This window comes from Acartia tonsa, chromosome 4 (assembly GCF_053477335.1).
Source record: "Acartia tonsa isolate MP-2025a chromosome 4, ASM5347733v1, whole genome shotgun sequence".
Classification (NCBI taxonomy): domain Eukaryota; kingdom Metazoa; phylum Arthropoda; class Copepoda; order Calanoida; family Acartiidae; genus Acartia; species Acartia tonsa.
In genome coordinates, this window is record NC_137263.1 from 45,733,040 (window position 1) to 45,751,624 (window position 18,585).

An 18,585-nucleotide genomic window follows, 5' to 3' on the forward strand; every position below is an offset into this window, starting at 1 on the left:
TCTTTGACTACATCATATAACCTAATAATGTTTTGAATATTATTTAATATAATTAAAAGATTATTATTCTTAAGAACTGATTTCTATATAAATAGTTTTCTAAATATTATTTTAATTTGTATAGATGCAAAATCTAAATGAAATAAAGAATTGATTTATATTCAGTATTTAAAAAGAAAAACATGCATAAGATAATTGAAGTGTTTTTAGCCGAACAATAAAAAGAACTGCTTCCATCAGTTGTTTGATATATGGGACAACCGATAATCCAGACGCTCGTCATTAGGTACCTACTGCGAACCTAGTAATAGTGTCGGACTGATTATGACGTAAGAGAAAATATTAGCCAATGAGAGGCCACTATAAATTTTACCATTGGTCAATAATGGCCTCTCATTGGCTAATTTTTTTTGCTTACGTCATAATCAGTCCGACACTATTACTAGGTTCACCTACTGCTGCTATATCTGGCCTTTGACATCAATAGAAGGAGTAGGGCAATGCCTTAGTCCATAAACCCCCAGACAAAGTTCTTGCAATTAAAGGGTTGATTGCCTGTTAATGGCACACATGTTTGGACAGAAAAGGAATAAAGGATTATTTTATAAAGTAATACTTTGTTACTGAGCTGGATCTTTAAATCATTTTAGTAATGAGCCAGATCGGGGTGAGCCAACTTTCCACCAATGAGAGCACAGCATTTTATGAAATGCCGCGCTGTGATTGACTGAAATTCGGCTCACCCCGATCTGGCTCATCACTAAAATGATTTAAAGATCCAGCTCTGGACCTGACGTTACAGTGTCATCGACAGCAGTCTCGCCCATGTGAGATTATTGCGGAGGTTATTCGTGAAGCAGCTTATAGTGTCTTATAAAAAATGACGTCATACAATGCAAATGACCAATGGTAGGCGAATATACATTTTAATTGACCAATGATAAAATGTGTACTGGCCTAACATAGGTCATTTGTATTGTATGACGTCATTTTTTATTAGGCACTATAAGCTGCTTCCAATTCTTTAGTCTTTCTCACAAAGGTAAATTGTTTTTATGAGACAATGTAACGAATGTAAATCAGACAGCTATGTAAATTAAATTTATCCGCTGATCTGACAAATGTAGTGTTTACATTGAATGAATTATACATAAAACATGATGATTTTTTCTCCAAGTGTTATTGCTAAATGCTTCGCTGAAGATGCAATCATAACACTCCAACAAAAGATCTTCTGTTACAACTATTTTAACACATTATTTAAAATTTTGTTTTATAAAATTCATACATATTGTTAATTATTACTAAAATCTTTGATAGGGTTGAAACTTGCTTGTCGTTTTTCAATATTCTTGTGGCCCCTGAAAGCAATATTTGTTAATCCCTATTATTAATATTTTGAAATGTGAAGCCATTTATTTTATCTTACCTGGCCTAAAAAGGGTCAGGGGCATGTAACAAACAAATTTTTTGCGCTTGTTTTTTTTCCCTTGAATATTGGTGTACTTGTTTTTATAAAAAGGCGTTATGAAGTAGATCACATATGAAGAAAAGGCATAAATGAATAAAATAAATGCATTTACTTGCAAGCAGTTCAACAACCATACTATTAGTGCTGTCAATTTATTTAGCTACTCTATAACTAGGATATGTCCGTAGACTCGTCCGTGTGTAACTTCGGCACAATATCAAAGTACTTAGCCCACAATGTTCTTACTTTATCATGCAAATATTAGTTTTAATTAATTATTTTTAAAAGTACATCTAATCTGTAACCAAGAGTTGTCTGTACAGCAGTTTTAGACACTCAATTAAGCAATATTTGAAAGAACTTTATCTATAGATACAATTTTGACAGAGTTTTGATAGGTAAAAGCCACCTTAATTAATGGCACTCGCATATGAATGATGAGCATGGGCGAGGGAAAGCATGATTATAGTTGCTTATAGAGTAGAATCAAACTTCCTATTCAAATATCCCCAATAACAACCATAGTGAAACTCAGGAAAGGTTGCTTGATTGTGACAAAATTTGTAAATCAAGTGCAAAGTCTTCCTCAATTATAGCGTGGTGCGGTAACTACTATTCTATGGAACATAAATGCAATCTAAAAGAACCTTGTCCCTTTCAGTCATAGGTAAGAACATTTGAGATAGGTTAATTGAAAAATAAAAACACGGGATATAAATATTCCTTATTATGATTTAATGTGATAATATGATAAAGATACAAATAAGCAAGAAGAAACGGTTATGATATAAACATCCAATATCATTTAAATTTCTAAGAAGTAAGATAGACAATTTCATTTTAAAAATTTCATTAAAAAACACATTACATTTACCGCTACCAATAACCAAAGTATTGGTTTCATTTTTTTTTGTTTTGTTTAAGTTAATCTCAGGGGCGTCCAAGCTTTTTTTTTTGGGGGGGGTAAAAAATTTTAGGGGGGGGGGTAATTCGTGTTTGGGGGGGGTAAAATGGCGCGCGAAGCGCGCCGAAATTTTTTTTTACTCCCCCCAAAATTTTTACCCCGGGGGTAAAATTTGATTGGGGGGGGTAATTACCCCCCCTAAAGTCTGTTGGGGGGGGTAAATACTCCCCCCAAATCTGTTGGGGGGGGTAATTACCCCCCCCAAACTAATTTACCCCGGGGGTAAAATTTTTGGGGGGGGTAATTTAATTATGTAAAAAAAGCACCTACCTAATCTATTAAGTTAATAAGTACTATCTTAGTAAGTAAGGTTTATTTGACTATAGCTTCAGATTTCATTACTTTTAATACTGAGTTCTCCTTTTTAGGAAAGCTTCACATAGATCCCATGATGGTTCCACACTATTATAGGTCAATCCTTTGAGTGGTTTTAGGCTATTTTTCTCCTCCCTTTTTATCCTTTAGAAAACACGAGTTCTTAGATGCTATCTATAATACAAAGTAGCTTGATGTCTGTCCGTCTGTCCGTCTGTCTGTCCGTCTGAAGCTTAAGATCTCAGTAACCGCTGAACCGATTGGGCTCTACTCTTCAGGGATTATACCTACTGATCCTGTGATGGTTTTAAGCTATTTTCCTGGGGGGTGGGACACCCCCAACCCCCCCCAAAAATTAAAAAAAACCACCCCCCCAAAAATTTTTTTTTACATTTTTTGTAAAATCTCAGTAACTGCTGAACAAATTGGGCTCTACTCTTCTGGGAATATACCTACTGGTCCTCTGGTGGTTTCAGGCTATTTTCTAGGAGGGTGGGACACCCCAACCCCCCTAAAAATAAAAAATCCCTATTTCCAATTTTTTTTATTTTTTTTTTATTTTTGTAAACAAAAACCAGTAATTGGGTTGGGGGAACCCCACTGCACCATGGGGCGAAGCCCCCATGAACCCCCCCCCCAAAAAAAAAAAAAAAATTTCACCAAAAATTTTGTTTGGGCTTTTTGTAACTTTTAAAATTGACATATTAAAAAAGTTGTTGCAATTATAGGTATTAAATAAAATTTACAGAGGAGAGTTTTTAATTTTGTGTATATGTGGTTCAATCAGTGGGACTATCAGAGCTTGCGCCCCATACAGGGTACTCGCTTATGCTCACCCCGTACGAGATATACGGTGAACAACCTGGGTTTAAATTTTACGAATGGAAATTTTTGTACACACGGCGCACAACCTGGGTTTAATTTTACCAAAGAGTAATTCGGCAAAGAATAGCTTTTTTGAAAATATAACTATAATAAAATTATTCTGGAGGGTTGACTCTCCATTACCTCATGGGGCAAAGCCCCTAGAGGCTAGGGGCGAAGCCACTAGTTCAAATATATAGTAGTATCTCATTCTTTAGAACATAAAAATACAATAATTAACTCACTAACCAATGAACCAATATGATTTTACTTTAAAGTGAAGCGTCTTATAGGTCCTGGTAAGTTTTATAACTAGTTTTGAGACACCCTGACATCCTCCCAAAAGAAATCGCCAATAGAAATTCTTTTTCATTATTTAATGAAATATTTAATTTAGTTAGGTATCTATTTTATGGAATCTTCAGTGCTTTACAATTACATCATAGATCCCCGGGATGGTTTTAGCCCTTATAAAGGCCCAAGCAAATAAAACATGATCAAACTATTAAATTTTTTGTTATCATGGTTAAGAACTGTTTTAACTGGTTGGACAGTAAAATTTTTTTTTAAGAACATTCAATTTGGGGGGGGTAAATACCCCCCCCAAAAAATTTTTTTTAAAGAACATTTTTTTTGGGGGGGGTAATTACCCCCCCCCAAAATGGTTTGGGGGGGGGGGGGGGTAAATACCCCCCCCAAAATCGTTGGGGGTGCCTACGGCACCTCCAAGATAGGGGTAATTTTTTTTTGGGGGGGGTATTGTTCACAAAATTTTGGGGGTGCCTACGGCACCCCCAAAATCGTTTGGGGGTGCCAAATGGCCCATTACCCCCCCCCTTGGACGCCTATGGTTAATCTAATAAACTTACCAACTATAATTATACCAAGGACAGCAATATCCATTAAGATTAATAATATATCCTTATATCCTTATGAATAAAGTAGTAAGCTTTTTTTGTCCGTAGCTTTAGATTTTGAAGAAAAAAAATGAACTGATTGGTTCTCCATTTTAGGGAATCCTCAGATGTTGTTCAGGATGGTTTTAGACTCCTTTATTTATAGACTAAACTCTTGGAATGGTTTCTGGATATTTTTCTGCCCTTTATAATATAGAGCCCCTTGAATCTAGGGGTACAGCTGATAGTAATACAACAATTAACAGGCTTTGATTTAAACAAGGACAAATCTTAATAATTCGAATATCCTTTTTCGAATATCAGGCTGTTTGGCTTTGTTAATATTCTATTTCAGCCAGCTTTAGCCTTTACTGCTATTTTGCCGACTGCCATTATATTTCTTATTTTATTCTGAGGTTTTAAGGATTAGTCAAATAATAAAGCTTAAGGCCATTTTGAATAACATACAATTCTTTTTTTATTCTGCTTTTTAAAAATTCTGACACTCTACAAGTGTTAATGTTCGTTTATCATACTGTTTCAGAGATTCGCTTTTATTTATGCTGTAATCCTTGTTACAATACTTTTTTAAAAATCTCAATAATTGTATATTTTTTGCGTCAATAACAACTTTAAGTCGCCATAAGTTTACTTTGGGCCTCTAATTTGTTATTAAAGACAAAATGTACTTACACAAAATAACTCCCCGTTACGACTATAAAGCATTATATGCAAATGATGATTAAATTAACGGGATAAGGCGTTTGCCGTAAATCATTATTTTACGTGCTCTACTAATTATAGAAAATAATGGAATATTTATTAATTAGATTTATGGATTCTTTGGTTTAAATATTTACTTATTATGCATGTAATAAAAATCGATAATGATTTTTGTATTCATTTTTTGTTGTAGCGAGGCTACTCTAAAATTAACCTTGTATGTCCGTCCAGCCAGACGTACCACACTATGTGCGATTATGGGATTTATTTAGCTGTTATTTAAGACAAATTTTTATTAGCGAAGCTACTCTATAATTCACTATTTCCGTCCGTCCGTCAGTCAGTCAGTCAGTCCGTCCGTAACGCTATTGGGGAAACGTGATTTTCTCGGCTCCTATTCAAGATAGACAGCTGAAATTTTTAGTGAAGATTCATATGACATATGCCCATCTAATCTATACATTGTTTTATCCGTCTGTCTGTTAATTGGGGTGCTAGATCGATTCCTAGATTTTTACGTTTTTGTAATTTTCTCGATTCCTGTTCAAGATAAATGGCTGGAATTTTCAGGGATTGAATAAATTTAGATTTTACATATTTCGATTAAGTTTTATTTAGATGCCTTTATTGGTTGGGGTGCTAGATCGATTCCTAGATTTTTAAGTTTTCATGATTTTTTCAATCCCTATACAAGATAGACAGTTGAAATTTTCAGGGATTGAACAAGTTTACTTTATACATAACTAGCGGCTACGCCCCTAGAGGCCTCTAGGGGCACTTGAGGAGGAGAGAGTCGAATTTAATAATTCAATTTCTTATTTTAGATTTTAAAAGAAAAAGTGAAAAAAAATTACGTTTGATGTTTGTTTTTCGTTGAACTCGCTTTCTAAAATTGAGAAATTTAAAAAAAAATTTATTTCTCTAGGGAGGGTGGTGGTACCCTCCCCCAAAATAGTTATAAACCTTCCCGGGACATATGAGAATCTACCCTGTTAAGGAGAACCCGATCGGTTCAGCGGTTAGAGAGATCCTTCGGTACAGACACACACACAGACACACAGACATCCTGTTACTTTAGTATAAGGATTCCACCTATTTTTATTAAGATACCTTTATTGGTTAGGGTGCTAGATCGATTCCTAGTTTTTCAAGTTTTTGTGATTTTCGAGCTTCGCTACTTATGGATGTTGTCATCTTTGTTTTTTCTCTACTACCCTAAAGATTTTTAATGCAAGAAAAGTATCTTAAATAGCTATGAAATATTGCGAAGAAAAGGGGTTGTGAATAAATCTTATCGTCACTGTCCTCTCCCTCCAAGATTTTTAAAAACTTAAAATATTAACATTTAAATTTTGATCATAATTTTTTCCTTTGTTAGTAATCTAATAAAGAAAAACAATTGCGAAAAAACATAAATATTCTGTCATAGTTTTTTTAGCCAACTGTTTTGGAATAATCCCATATTCTGAAAAAATCAACAATTAACCAATGAGAAGCCAGTATATGGTAAAAAATATAGCGGCCTCTCATTGGTTAGTTGTTATTTTTTTCTGACGTCATAGTCAGACACTTTTACTGTTTTCGTGTCTAGGAGCGCAGGTTTCATATAACATCGAATTTATATTTATGATATTTATGTTAATGATTTCAGCTTTAGCCCTTTTTAGTAGCGAAGCTACTCTATAATTTACTTTGTCCGTCAGTCCGTAACGCTATGGGGGAAATGAGATTTACTCAGCTCCTATAAAAGATAGAATGCTGAAATTTTTTGACAACATTCCCATCATTAAGAAGCACAATTAAGTATAAAACATCGATGACGGTATTTTTGGCTATTTTTGTATTTTTCACCATATCTTCAGTGTTTATGGTGCGATTTTCAAATTTTTTCAGTTATAGATATCTAAATTAAATTTCCAGTCGTTTAAAGAAAACAACCTTGACGGTCAGACTGCCTTTAAGCAGGTTTTAGGCTATTTTTGTATTTTTCACATTTTTCTCCATATCTTTGGTGTTTATGGTATGATTTCCAAAATTTTTTCAGTTATACATATCAAAATTAAATTTCCTGTTGTTTAAAGAAAACAACCATGACGGTCAGACTGCCTTTCAGCAGGTTTTAGGCTATTTTTGTATTTTTCACATTTTTCTCCATATCTTTGGTTTTTATGGTACGATTTCCAAAATTTTTTCAGTTATACATATCAAAATTAAATTTCCTGTTGTTTAAAGAAAACAACCATGACGGTCAGACTTCCTTTTGGCAGGTTTTTGGCTATTTTGAAAATTTTCCATATCTTTGATGTATATAGTCCAATTTTCCAAATTTTTTTAAATTAAGGATTTAGAAAATAAATTTCCTGTCGTTTTAAGAAAACAAGAATGGCGGTCAGACTGCCTATTAGCAGGTTTTTGCTATTTTTATATGTTTTACATATTTCCCTATATCTTTGGCGTTTTTGGTCCAATTTTAAAACCTTTTTGGGATATCATTATCAAAATAATTTTTCCCATTGTTATGAGCATCTTTTATGTAATTAACTTTGAACGTCATCATTATAAAAAATAAAACAGGGTTTAGTGTTTATTTTCTCCAATAAATCAATTAATAAATACACTTTAAATCTACTTGTACGTATTACCATCTATGATTTTATTTTTTGTGCTTCGCTACTTATGGATGTTGTCATCCTTGTTTTCTTGTAAATTTAACTAATAAGCATCTAGTATACAAGTCATATTGTTCGTCAGTCTTTAGGTCAGACCCAGGAAATGTGATTTTTTACTGTTATTACAATTTTTGTGCTGACATTTTAAAAACATTCTAAGCCCTACTTTTTCGGTCTTTCTGTAGTACTCTGGAGGAAATAAAATTTCTCTGCTCTTAACAAAGATAGATTGCTGAATTCTGTTGGGACGAGTTTGCCGACTGACGAAAATCTATTCAATAACACAGTGTTCAACTTTTTGTCATTGCTAATCCGAACAGGGTTCTCAAGGGATAAGACAATGGCCGATAAATTCATGTACAATACATCCCCAATGATGATACCCAAACCTACCCTTCCGTGAATTATAATTAGTGGTTGAAGAAACGTTTGGACACCGAACTGTTAAGCCAACGAATAGGTAAAAGTTTTTAATAAAATTTTTGGGGCTAATGTAATTAACAGCTCAATGTCCCCTCCCCTCCAAACATTGATAATTCTCGGCACTGTATATATTTCTGATTGTACTATTCTTTAAACATAATTATCCAAAAACAAAAGCTGAAAATGTATGTATGTATGTGTCGTTTATTCTTATGTTTTTATCACAAAGTAGATTTTAATTGCTAGTAATCTCACCTCGGGAGTTATTTTTCCATACAACACACAAGATCCTAATAATAAGGATAATAATAGTACAAAGTAGCAGTGACAAGAGACCAGGATTCGGACAACCAATTATAAGTGAAAATTTCCCCACAGGGCCCACACCTACTTCCTTATTTTCCCTCCTTCTTACCCACTTCCCGTTAGTTACAGAACAAAAATAGTTTTACGCCAAATTAATATTCAAATTTTCAGCAATTTCAAAAAGAATAAATTTTTATGACGTCAAACATGACATTTTCCAACGCTTCATTATTCTTATATAATATTATATTGTCTCAGCCGAATTGTGAAACTGATTAAAAGTATAAAATGGCTGTTTTTGTTTTGTTTTGTATATAAATCTTATCTAAATTTCATATTCCGTAGTCCAGTATAGTCTTGTAAACTGTAAAACCGATTGCTTAACATTTTTTAGGAAGGCTTAGTATTGGTTCTAGACTATTTACCGGGGAAAGAAAAAGTCCCCGAACACAAGATATATATGGCCACTAGAAAAATATGCAACCTCCCCCCCCCCCCTAAAAAAATTACTTTAAATTGAACTAATTACTAAAACAATAACTAGCTAATATTTGACAACGTTTTGGTGGCTATGTGGATGTTATTATGGACATTTTATGTAACTATTGTCATTGGACTTACGGACGTTAGAAAATAACTTTGTTATAGTTTATTTGCTGTTACACAAACGCACTTAGAGCCGATGAATTTATGTAGAACTACAGATTTTCACACGCACATCAAAATTTTGTTCATAATCATATTAAGAGTGAGTACAAAATTAAAACAGGTCACATTTTTGTACCAAGTATTTGATCACAGTTTTTATATCTTTTTACATTTCAAAGTAACATTTTTTTAATAAAGCATATAAAAGACACTTTTTGACGTCAGAACGTTATAACAGGTTTTTTGGGCCAGTTAAGTAATATTTTTGCACGCAAATATATCTGTCATATTTTTCTACCTGAAAAAAAAACCGGTACAAAAAAAGTGATTACTGCCAAAATATCCTATATTTCCCTACAAGAGTAAAAGCTTGATAATTCTTTAAAATGGACGTTATAAATATAATATATGGTTCATTTTAATTTTTAAAACCTCCTGCTTACTTGATTTCTAAACATAAAAGCTAAAATTTTATTTATATCAATTGAAATCTGCTGCCTTCCAAATTGTAAAATGACTAGAACTTTAAATGTTTCAATTGGTACATTGAATTAATAAGAAAACTACCCCGTGAAAAATATATCTATTCTATTATGTCTATTATCTATAGAAGGTCAAGAAACAAAATTAGTCTTACCACAAAAATTTTATGTTTATTTTAAGAATCAGGAAATCTATATTTTTTTACAACTGCAAAATATTTACTTTTTACTCTTTACAATATTTGTGTGTCTATCTGTCTGTTAGTTTGAGCATAAAGATCTCGCTAACAGCTGAACGTATATGATTTTTCTTCATTGAAACTTTTATTTCCTGTTTTTTTTTAAATCTATTTACTGGAAAAAGTTAAATCACCCTCTAAGGAGAAATTCCCCCCCCCCCCCACCGCCTTATATGAAATTACAGCCCCTGAAAAGAATGTATATTTTCCTTTTTGAATTATATTTTTGAATTTCTAGGTTTTGTTGTAGGAATCATTTTGCAAAGTTTGAAAATGATAGGACGATTCTATCAAGCCTAAATTTTTGGAAATTCTGGTTTGGACGTAAAAACTGACCCTAAATATAGAAAAGCTTCCCTTTCAAAAGGATATTTTGTGTTGGATAGTGTTTTTGTGTGTGTGAGAGTGTGTGTGTGAGTGTGTGTGTGTGAGTGATTATTGTGGTTGCTTTTACTCAGATTGTTGTCAACACAATTAAGATTAATTATCTATATCTACCCTACATCAAATCATTTAGTAAATTTATTTCAAACATTAATTAACCAGAGCACAATATTAAGTGATAATATAAAACTACAAAACATAGACAAATATATTATAGGCACGCTTTCTGTTTTGTTAACTGCACTGATAAATCTTAATCAAAAAATCAATTCCTTGGAAAGAATACCATTGAAATTACTAATTGTTTACCCTTAAAGTGCCTAGCGGAGACAACCCCCCCCTTCCTCTGAAAATTAGGATTTGGTTTTTTATGCATAATTTTGATGTGGGCTAAATCCCAGTAAAAGAACAGTTTTTCACAATTTCCTATTAATTTAAATAAAAAAATCGATTAATGGCTAATTTTCTGTCAACTGTGAAAACGTTTATTTTAAAATGTCATGTCTGGTTAAGCATAATTGATTGTTTTATCCATTTGAGAAAATATATGATTAACTTCTATCCTATAACATAAAGTAGTAAGGTTTTTTTATAAATGAAGCTAAAGATCTCAGAAGCTATGGATCCGAAATAGTTCTACTTTTCAGGTATGCTTTAAAATCATCTTGGGGCGGTTTTAAGCTATTTTCTTGACCTCTCCCCGCTGTCCTCTTAGTAAGGGGGAAGTAACTACTTTCATATAATGTTGTAATTCTTAAACGTATTTAATATGGTTTCTAATTGCCAAAGAAATCGAAAATTAAAGAAAATCAAATCAATGAAATTAATTATTCCAGGTCTAAATCCGAACTTTAATGAGTAAAATTAAGAAATTTTAAATTTAAGCACCGAAACATATTTTGACCTCTTTGTCGTTCAAATATCTTTATCATAAATATCGTCTATTTAACTAAATTGATATGTCAACGGGGTATATTATGTTTTGGATACTACTTTGGTTAGGTAAAACCCAACAGACAAGCATTTGATTGCACGACCTTTTTCTAGAAGTTCTAATTGTGCATGGTATGAAGTTGCTTATGTTTATGGGCCACGTCATTCCCCATACTAGTGTCGCACGACAGACATATCAGCAGAAGGGACAATTCTTAAAGTCTTTAGTATAACATGATGTTGTCCAAACTAGAAACCGACACATCCCTGACAGAATATTAAAAAATAATTAGATATTTCTTTATACACCGTGACTTAAGATGTACAGACAGAAGAATACATCCAAAGTGTAAAAAAGCTTCTCTTTTACATACTATAGGACAACTATAATTTTCATGCGTGTTTGAATTACTGAAAAATTGGAACATGATGAAATTTTTCTGGAAGAATAACTTCTTTAACATACATATACTTACTTGTCAGGGATTTAAAGGGATAAGAGTATGGCCGATAAATTAATTGTACATTCCCAATCATGATACAAAAATTACCCTTTCTGTAGATTACAATAAGTTGGTGACACATTTGGACGCTCAACATTATAAACCAACCAATCAAAATTCATTAAATGTCCCCAAGGTTGTTAAGCCAACGAATAAGAAAAAGTTAATATAAAACTTTGGTGACTAGCGTAATAAAAACCTAATGTCCCTTCCTTCCCTGCTTACTTGTTCACAATATTACACAATCTATTTGTCTATCACTTAATGTACATTGTACATGCCAGTGTCTGACTCCCTGACCCTAGCCTCTAGGGGCAGAGTATAACAAATTAGGGGTGTGTATTTGTTTTTTTCAATTGAAATTTTGTGAGAGTTGAACACTTACACACACACACAAATATCCTACATGTTTCTAAGCTTATTTAAGGTTAGGTTAAGTAAAGTAAAGGTAAGACGAGACGAGACAAAAATATCTGTAATTTGATGGATAAGAAAAGGTTCTAAACCAGCGGATATTAATCGGTTGCGAAGCAATACTGGAAATGTAAATCTATATGTAATAAATCTTCTAAAATTCTGAAACTTCTATTGTAATTTTGTAGAAAAGATCAATAGAATCAACAAAGGCTACACAAGGATAATTTTGTCCAATAATAGCAAAGCTTCATCCAGACAGAAAGACAGACAGACGGGCAGACATCGTTTATTGAAACTAATTTTACCTTAATTAAGGTAAAAGAAGTAAATTGAAAGAATGCACTTAAATAACATACAGACGAACTAATAAAACTTGTAGTGCAGCTACGCAACTCAAAAATTGTCAACGTCAAATCAATATTTGTAATTATTGCGAGAAGGCAAAACAATGTAAAAAAAAGTTTAAAATTGTTGAAGAAATTCAATTTTTAACTATTGACACACCACAGGGATATAGGGAGAGGACAGTGGAAGATAGATTAATATTCTAATTTTATCTTTGGTATCTGTATCTTTAGCATCTTTAAATGGCTTTCAAATTCTATTGAATTGCGTTGACATACAATATGAATGACTATCTAACCAATTCTAACTTTTTGGAGAAGTTTCGAAATCCTCTTATATAAACTAGTTAGATTTTTTGTCATTAGTTAAAGATCTCATAAATTGCTGGTTAAAATCAGTTGAGCTTTTCAGATAAGCTTTATATATCATGGGGTGGTTTTAAGCTATTTTTCTGTCATCTCCCAACCTCCCATGGAGGCTAGGGCCTGGGCAAATAGTAAATTTAAAAATCTTAAATTAAGAATTCATTCTTGTCCGGAAAAAAACTAGGACAATTATTTTCATAATAAGCACCGCTGATCCGATATGGTTCTCCTTTACAGGGTTGCTCCTCATAGGTCCTGGGAATGTTAATAACTGTTTTAGTGGAGGGTAACACCACCATCCCGAGAGAAATCGCCCCTAGAAAAAATATTACCTTTCGAAAAAATAATTTTTTTTAACAACTTAATTTAAATTTTTTAAATTTTTCTTTTTTATTAAATACAAATTGGACTATTGAATTCCCATCTCCTCAAGTGCTCCTAAAGCTTCTAGAGGCGTAGCTTTAATAGAACATTGTACGTAAATATATGTCCCATTTATAGAGTGGCTGCTTAAAATATATAAAAAAAAAGTCAGGGTTTATTAGCTGTAAAAAAATACTTCATAAATGATTGGTTAAATACAAGTGTAAACGCAAAATTTTTAAGACAATTAAATGTTTAACTAGGCGTGTGTGATGTCTTATTTGTGCATATTTGTATGTGTGTGTGTGTGTGTGTGTGTGTGTATGTATGTGCGTGTAATTTTGACGAGTACGCGAAGGTTTAAATGGTATTATGAAGTATAGTAAGTAGTTATATTCCAAATGTGATATGATATGTCCGTGTGCATTTAAAGGGTGTTTGTGTGTAGTCATACTAGTGATCATTTTTAACAAGGACAATTATATCCTAAAGTGGCGTAGCTGGAGCAGATAAAAATTAATTTGATTTGTATTAGATATTTGGTAATCAACGAAAAAATAGTAAATATTTTCTGTTTATATAAAAAGATCTTTAATGGCATTAAGATAGTTTTAGGCTATTTTCTCAAAAAAAAAAACCAATAAAATTCTCATTAAATAGGTTTTCGTTAATTTTATCTTTTGAAAATATAAATAAGGGTTTGAATAAGAGAGAAATTGCTAAAGGTATTGAAGAATTATTTTATCAAGATAAATCTTTGAATTAATGTTTAAATTGCAATACAAAAAAATCAATTCTAAATGTACATCTCTATACTGATGTTTTTTTTTCAAGAAAAAAGCTTAAAATATCTTTCATGCAAATATCAACCCATTTTGCATCAAGCAAAAATCATTTAATTACATCTTATTTGCGATGACAGGCAAAATCATGGTCCAATTTTTTATAGTACCCATTCTGCACATGTGGGTTTTTCTCTTGTTTTTCTCAAATATTCTAAAAGGTTAGATATACTAAAATGAACAAAGATATTTTCAAACAGTCTTTTTTTAGAAGCAACATTTTAGTATCTATTAGTAGATTTTAAACTTACGTTGCATATTTTTTCGGACTACTCGGTATCTATCTACATATCTTTTAGAAAATGAGAGAAAAACTTATCATCCATTCATTTTCAAAAATATAAATTACTTTTTTGTGTACCTTTATTCCATATGTTGATTTAAGGAGGAATGAATGGAGGAGAAGATTAATTTTTCTTCCTTAGGTCTGCTATAATAAGAAATATAGATCCTAGGACAAACGCAGGAGTGACAAAAGTCGGAGTGGACAAACGTAGGAGAGGACACTTAACCTAACATAACCTATTTTAAACCATCTTACAGGTTTTTTAAATGCCTAACCTCTGCGGGGGGTATTTTTATATATTAACCTAACCTAACATGCATAAACTTAACATTTTAGACACTCCTGCTTTTGTCCACTCCGACGTTTGTCACTATTGTGTTTGTCCTGAAATATATTTATTTTAAATCTTTTGTTCTCAGTCATTTATCATATTTTGTGTTATAAATTTTAATGATTTATGAATGGTTGCGCAGATATAGTTTTATTTTCTACTTCTTGACTAAAATTAGGAACTAAATTGAAGTCAAGATAAATTTTGATATCCTTATAATAAAGTAAAAGGATCTCTGTCTGTCTGTGTGTGTGTGTGTGTATGTGTACCGAAGGATCTCGCTAACCGCTTAACCGATACGGTTCTCCTTTACAGTGTAGGTCCTGGTCAGGTTTAAAACTATTTTGGGGGAGGGTAAGTCCATCCTTACATAGTAATCGCCCCCCCCCCTCAAAAAAAAATAAAAATTATTTAACTAGTGCCGCCCAGCGGCCCTTCAGATATTTTTTGGTTAACAGCTGATCTTAACATAGATTGAAAAGAAGATATTTTACGTGCCGCTAGTCATAAATAATGCAAAGCTAACATATTAATGACTACCGTACTCGCTTTTGGGTACATATTATCCTACTACAGGGACAGGGTATAAGGATTGTAACAAACAACTCTAATTGAAATTCCTCCTTTCCACAACATACTTCCTTTTTTCCATACTTACCCAATTCCCTTTAGTAACATAACAAAACAAATTTAGGCAACAATTTGAATAAGAAAAAACAATATCAAAATTTTCGGCAATTTTAAATGCAATATAAAAGCTTTAAATTTAAACGTTTTCCTTGTGAATATCTACAATTCGTAAATTTCATTCAATCCAAAATTATTGCTAAAATATGTTTGCCCTTTTTTGAATGATTTAATGATAAAATAGACAATAATTTCTAATTAGGCAATTCTCTAGCTGTGGAGAAAACACTATAATCTCACATAGAAGGGCATTACATTACCATCTAACCGACACACTAAATAAATATAAGAATAAAACATGCTTTTTGGCATCCCGTGTAAGAGAGCTATATTTAAGTAAATATAGAAGTAATATCCATGGATCTAAAGGGATAAGACAATGACCAATAAATTGATGTACAATACATACCCAATGATGATACCAAAAAATCAACCCTTCTTTAGTTAAAATTTGTGGTTGAAGCGTTTGAACACTCAACTTAATGAACCAACCAATCGAATTTACTAAAGTTGTTAAGTCAATGAATTAGAAACATTATTATAAAACGTTGGGGACTAATAAACCTAGTAATAGTGTCTAACTTTTGATCTTTGTGACGTAACAAAAATCGAAGGATGAGAGGGGAGGTGGAAAAGGAAACCCCTAAAAAAGAGATGGATTTTTGTTACTTCACAAAGATAAAAAGTTAGACACTATTACTAGGTTCGGAACTAATGCAATAAACAGCCCAATGTCCCCCTTCTCTCTCTCTCTCTCTCTCTCTCTCTCTCTCTAAGTAATATACCATTAAGATTTGTTGTAATTTACTGACCAGAGAATATTTTTCTAGTGATGCCATATACCACCTGCTTCCTGGCTTCCTTCATTAAGTATAATTAATCCTGTTATTTTATTTGTAAATTCATTCATTTGCAATTCAAAATTTAGAAAAAATGAGAGAAAAAAAGAAATTGAAATTTGCATTATTTTGTAACCAAGCATGTAATATCTAATTGTGTAATAGGCTGGACAACTTTTTTTTACATTTTTAATATTTCCTGACTGAAACAATTAAGATTTATTTTATTAGTAATTTAAAGAACATTCCTACTCCTACCTTTTATGCTTTAAACCTGTTAAAAATTTATAAAAAGTAATTTTACCTATTTTTTTAGTAATGGCTTATTGTGTTATTGTTTGATGTATTTTTATTCTAATAGCATCTTTTATCATATTTCTAAAATGGTTATCTTTCTGGATTTTAGTTGGAGTTGTCAACATCTTATGAACTTATAAGAAATGAACTTTAAAAACTTTGGTTAAATTTGGTACTTTTAGGAATTCAATGTTTTTAACAGCAAAGCTTTCTATGATTAGGGTTGGTCCGTCCGTTTGTTTACGCAACAGATTTATGCACAAGTTGGTTTAGACTTAGAAAATAATGTTCTGCTTTTTAAGTACTGATGCTCTACAAGAGTTATCATTCGTTTGGCGTTCCCTCAGAATAAGATTTAGATCTTCTCTTTTATCAATGTTTTCAAATTCAACTATCTTCCATGCCTCATATACAATTTTAACAAAATATTGACCACTCTACAATATTTTCATACGCATGACCCCTTCCGCTACCTACACATCCTTAGCGATGGACAGTAATAAAATGCCGTTTCTCGAAGTCGTACGCAGTCATACGCAATGTTTGAAGAGTAAACTTCAGATCTCAGTTTTCGCGATTTGATTTACTTATTTTCTTTATAAGATAAAAGCGATGCATGCATGATTATCTAATTCGCTACTATAGAAAGATGATTTTTTCTCAATAACGAAAACTGATATCTGAAATTTGCGTCATTCCTCCAACATTGCGTATGACCGCGTACGACTTCGAGAAACGGCATTTTATTGCTGTCAATCATCCTTTGCAATAGTTTCTATCTCATCAAATTTTTACAATTAGACAATTAATCTTAGCCAAATTTTTTGCAGAGAAAATGTAAAAGTTATTTTGTGTAAATGTGCAGCTTCATCAATTTTTTCTGACACACAAACTCAAATTAAACAAACACACACTGATGTGAGGGTGTATTTATATATGTGTGTGTATGTGTAGCATATCACATCATGAAGATTCATCAGACTAAGGTAATTTTTTTTTCACATGGTGCTTGATATTGATAAACTGGATAAAAACTGGTCAAAATGAAATGTCGTGGATGGGCCAATGTAGCTGAATACAAGTTTGGGGCTACGAATGCGGTATGCCTCGGCTAAGTGCTGATTGGATTGGCTGCACCTTTCGGTTGCTGAAAGTGAAAAGGCTGTGGTATGCTAAGACAATGTGTAAAGGCTGTTTACAATTTTTAAAAATTGTCATAATTTAGAAATACAATCATTGATTTTGGGTTTAAGGGATTCAATTATTATCTAATATTCAAATATGTCATTTTTTTGTTGGGTGACTCTATATTTTTTATATTTATATACTTGAATTGGTGGGAATAGCTAAAAAGAAAACTAGCAATTCTATTTCCGCAAGACAGACTGACAGACCAAATGAAACATAGGGTAGATTTTCATTTATTGTTAATCATATGAACAGTTACCAAACAGACATTCAGACAGACGGAATATAGACTAACATACAGACGGACAAATAACCAAACAGACAGATGAATATAGAGACAAACAGACAGACGGAAATATAGACAAAATTACAGACGAGCAAATAACCAATCAGACAGACGGAAATAGAGACAAACATACAGACAGACAGACAGTGAGACAGACGGAAATATAAACAAACATACAGACGAACAAATAACCAAACAGACAGACGGAAAAAGAGACAAACATACAGACGGACAGACAGTGAGACAGACGAAAATATAGACTAACATACAGACGGACAGACGAAAATATAGACTAACATACTTACGGACATACAGACGAAAATATAGACTAACAAACAGACGGACAGACGAAAATATAGAGAGACAGACAAAGTATTTATGGAGTAACTTCGCTACTACTAATCACCATGATATTAATTAATATTTGATAATAATAAAATAATAATCCATAAACAAACAAAGAAAAAAATATTCAATAAAATCAATTTTAATTTTAGTTTCCTTAATAAAGGAGAGGAG

General features: G+C 32.3%; 1 protein-coding gene across 1 annotated transcript in view; it reads left to right on the plus strand.

The window, feature by feature from the left end:
• Positions 1-17,426: 17,426 nt before the first annotated feature.
• Positions 17,427-18,585, plus strand: part of LOC145317414 (uncharacterized) — a 29,195-nt gene continuing 28,036 nt past the window's right edge. Inside the window, exon 1 of the mRNA XM_080158491.1 lies at positions 17,427-17,578. Coding sequence (XP_080014617.1) covers positions 17,558-17,578 — 21 coding nt within the window. The 5' untranslated portion in view covers positions 17,427-17,557. The remainder of the gene's footprint in view (positions 17,579-18,585) is intronic.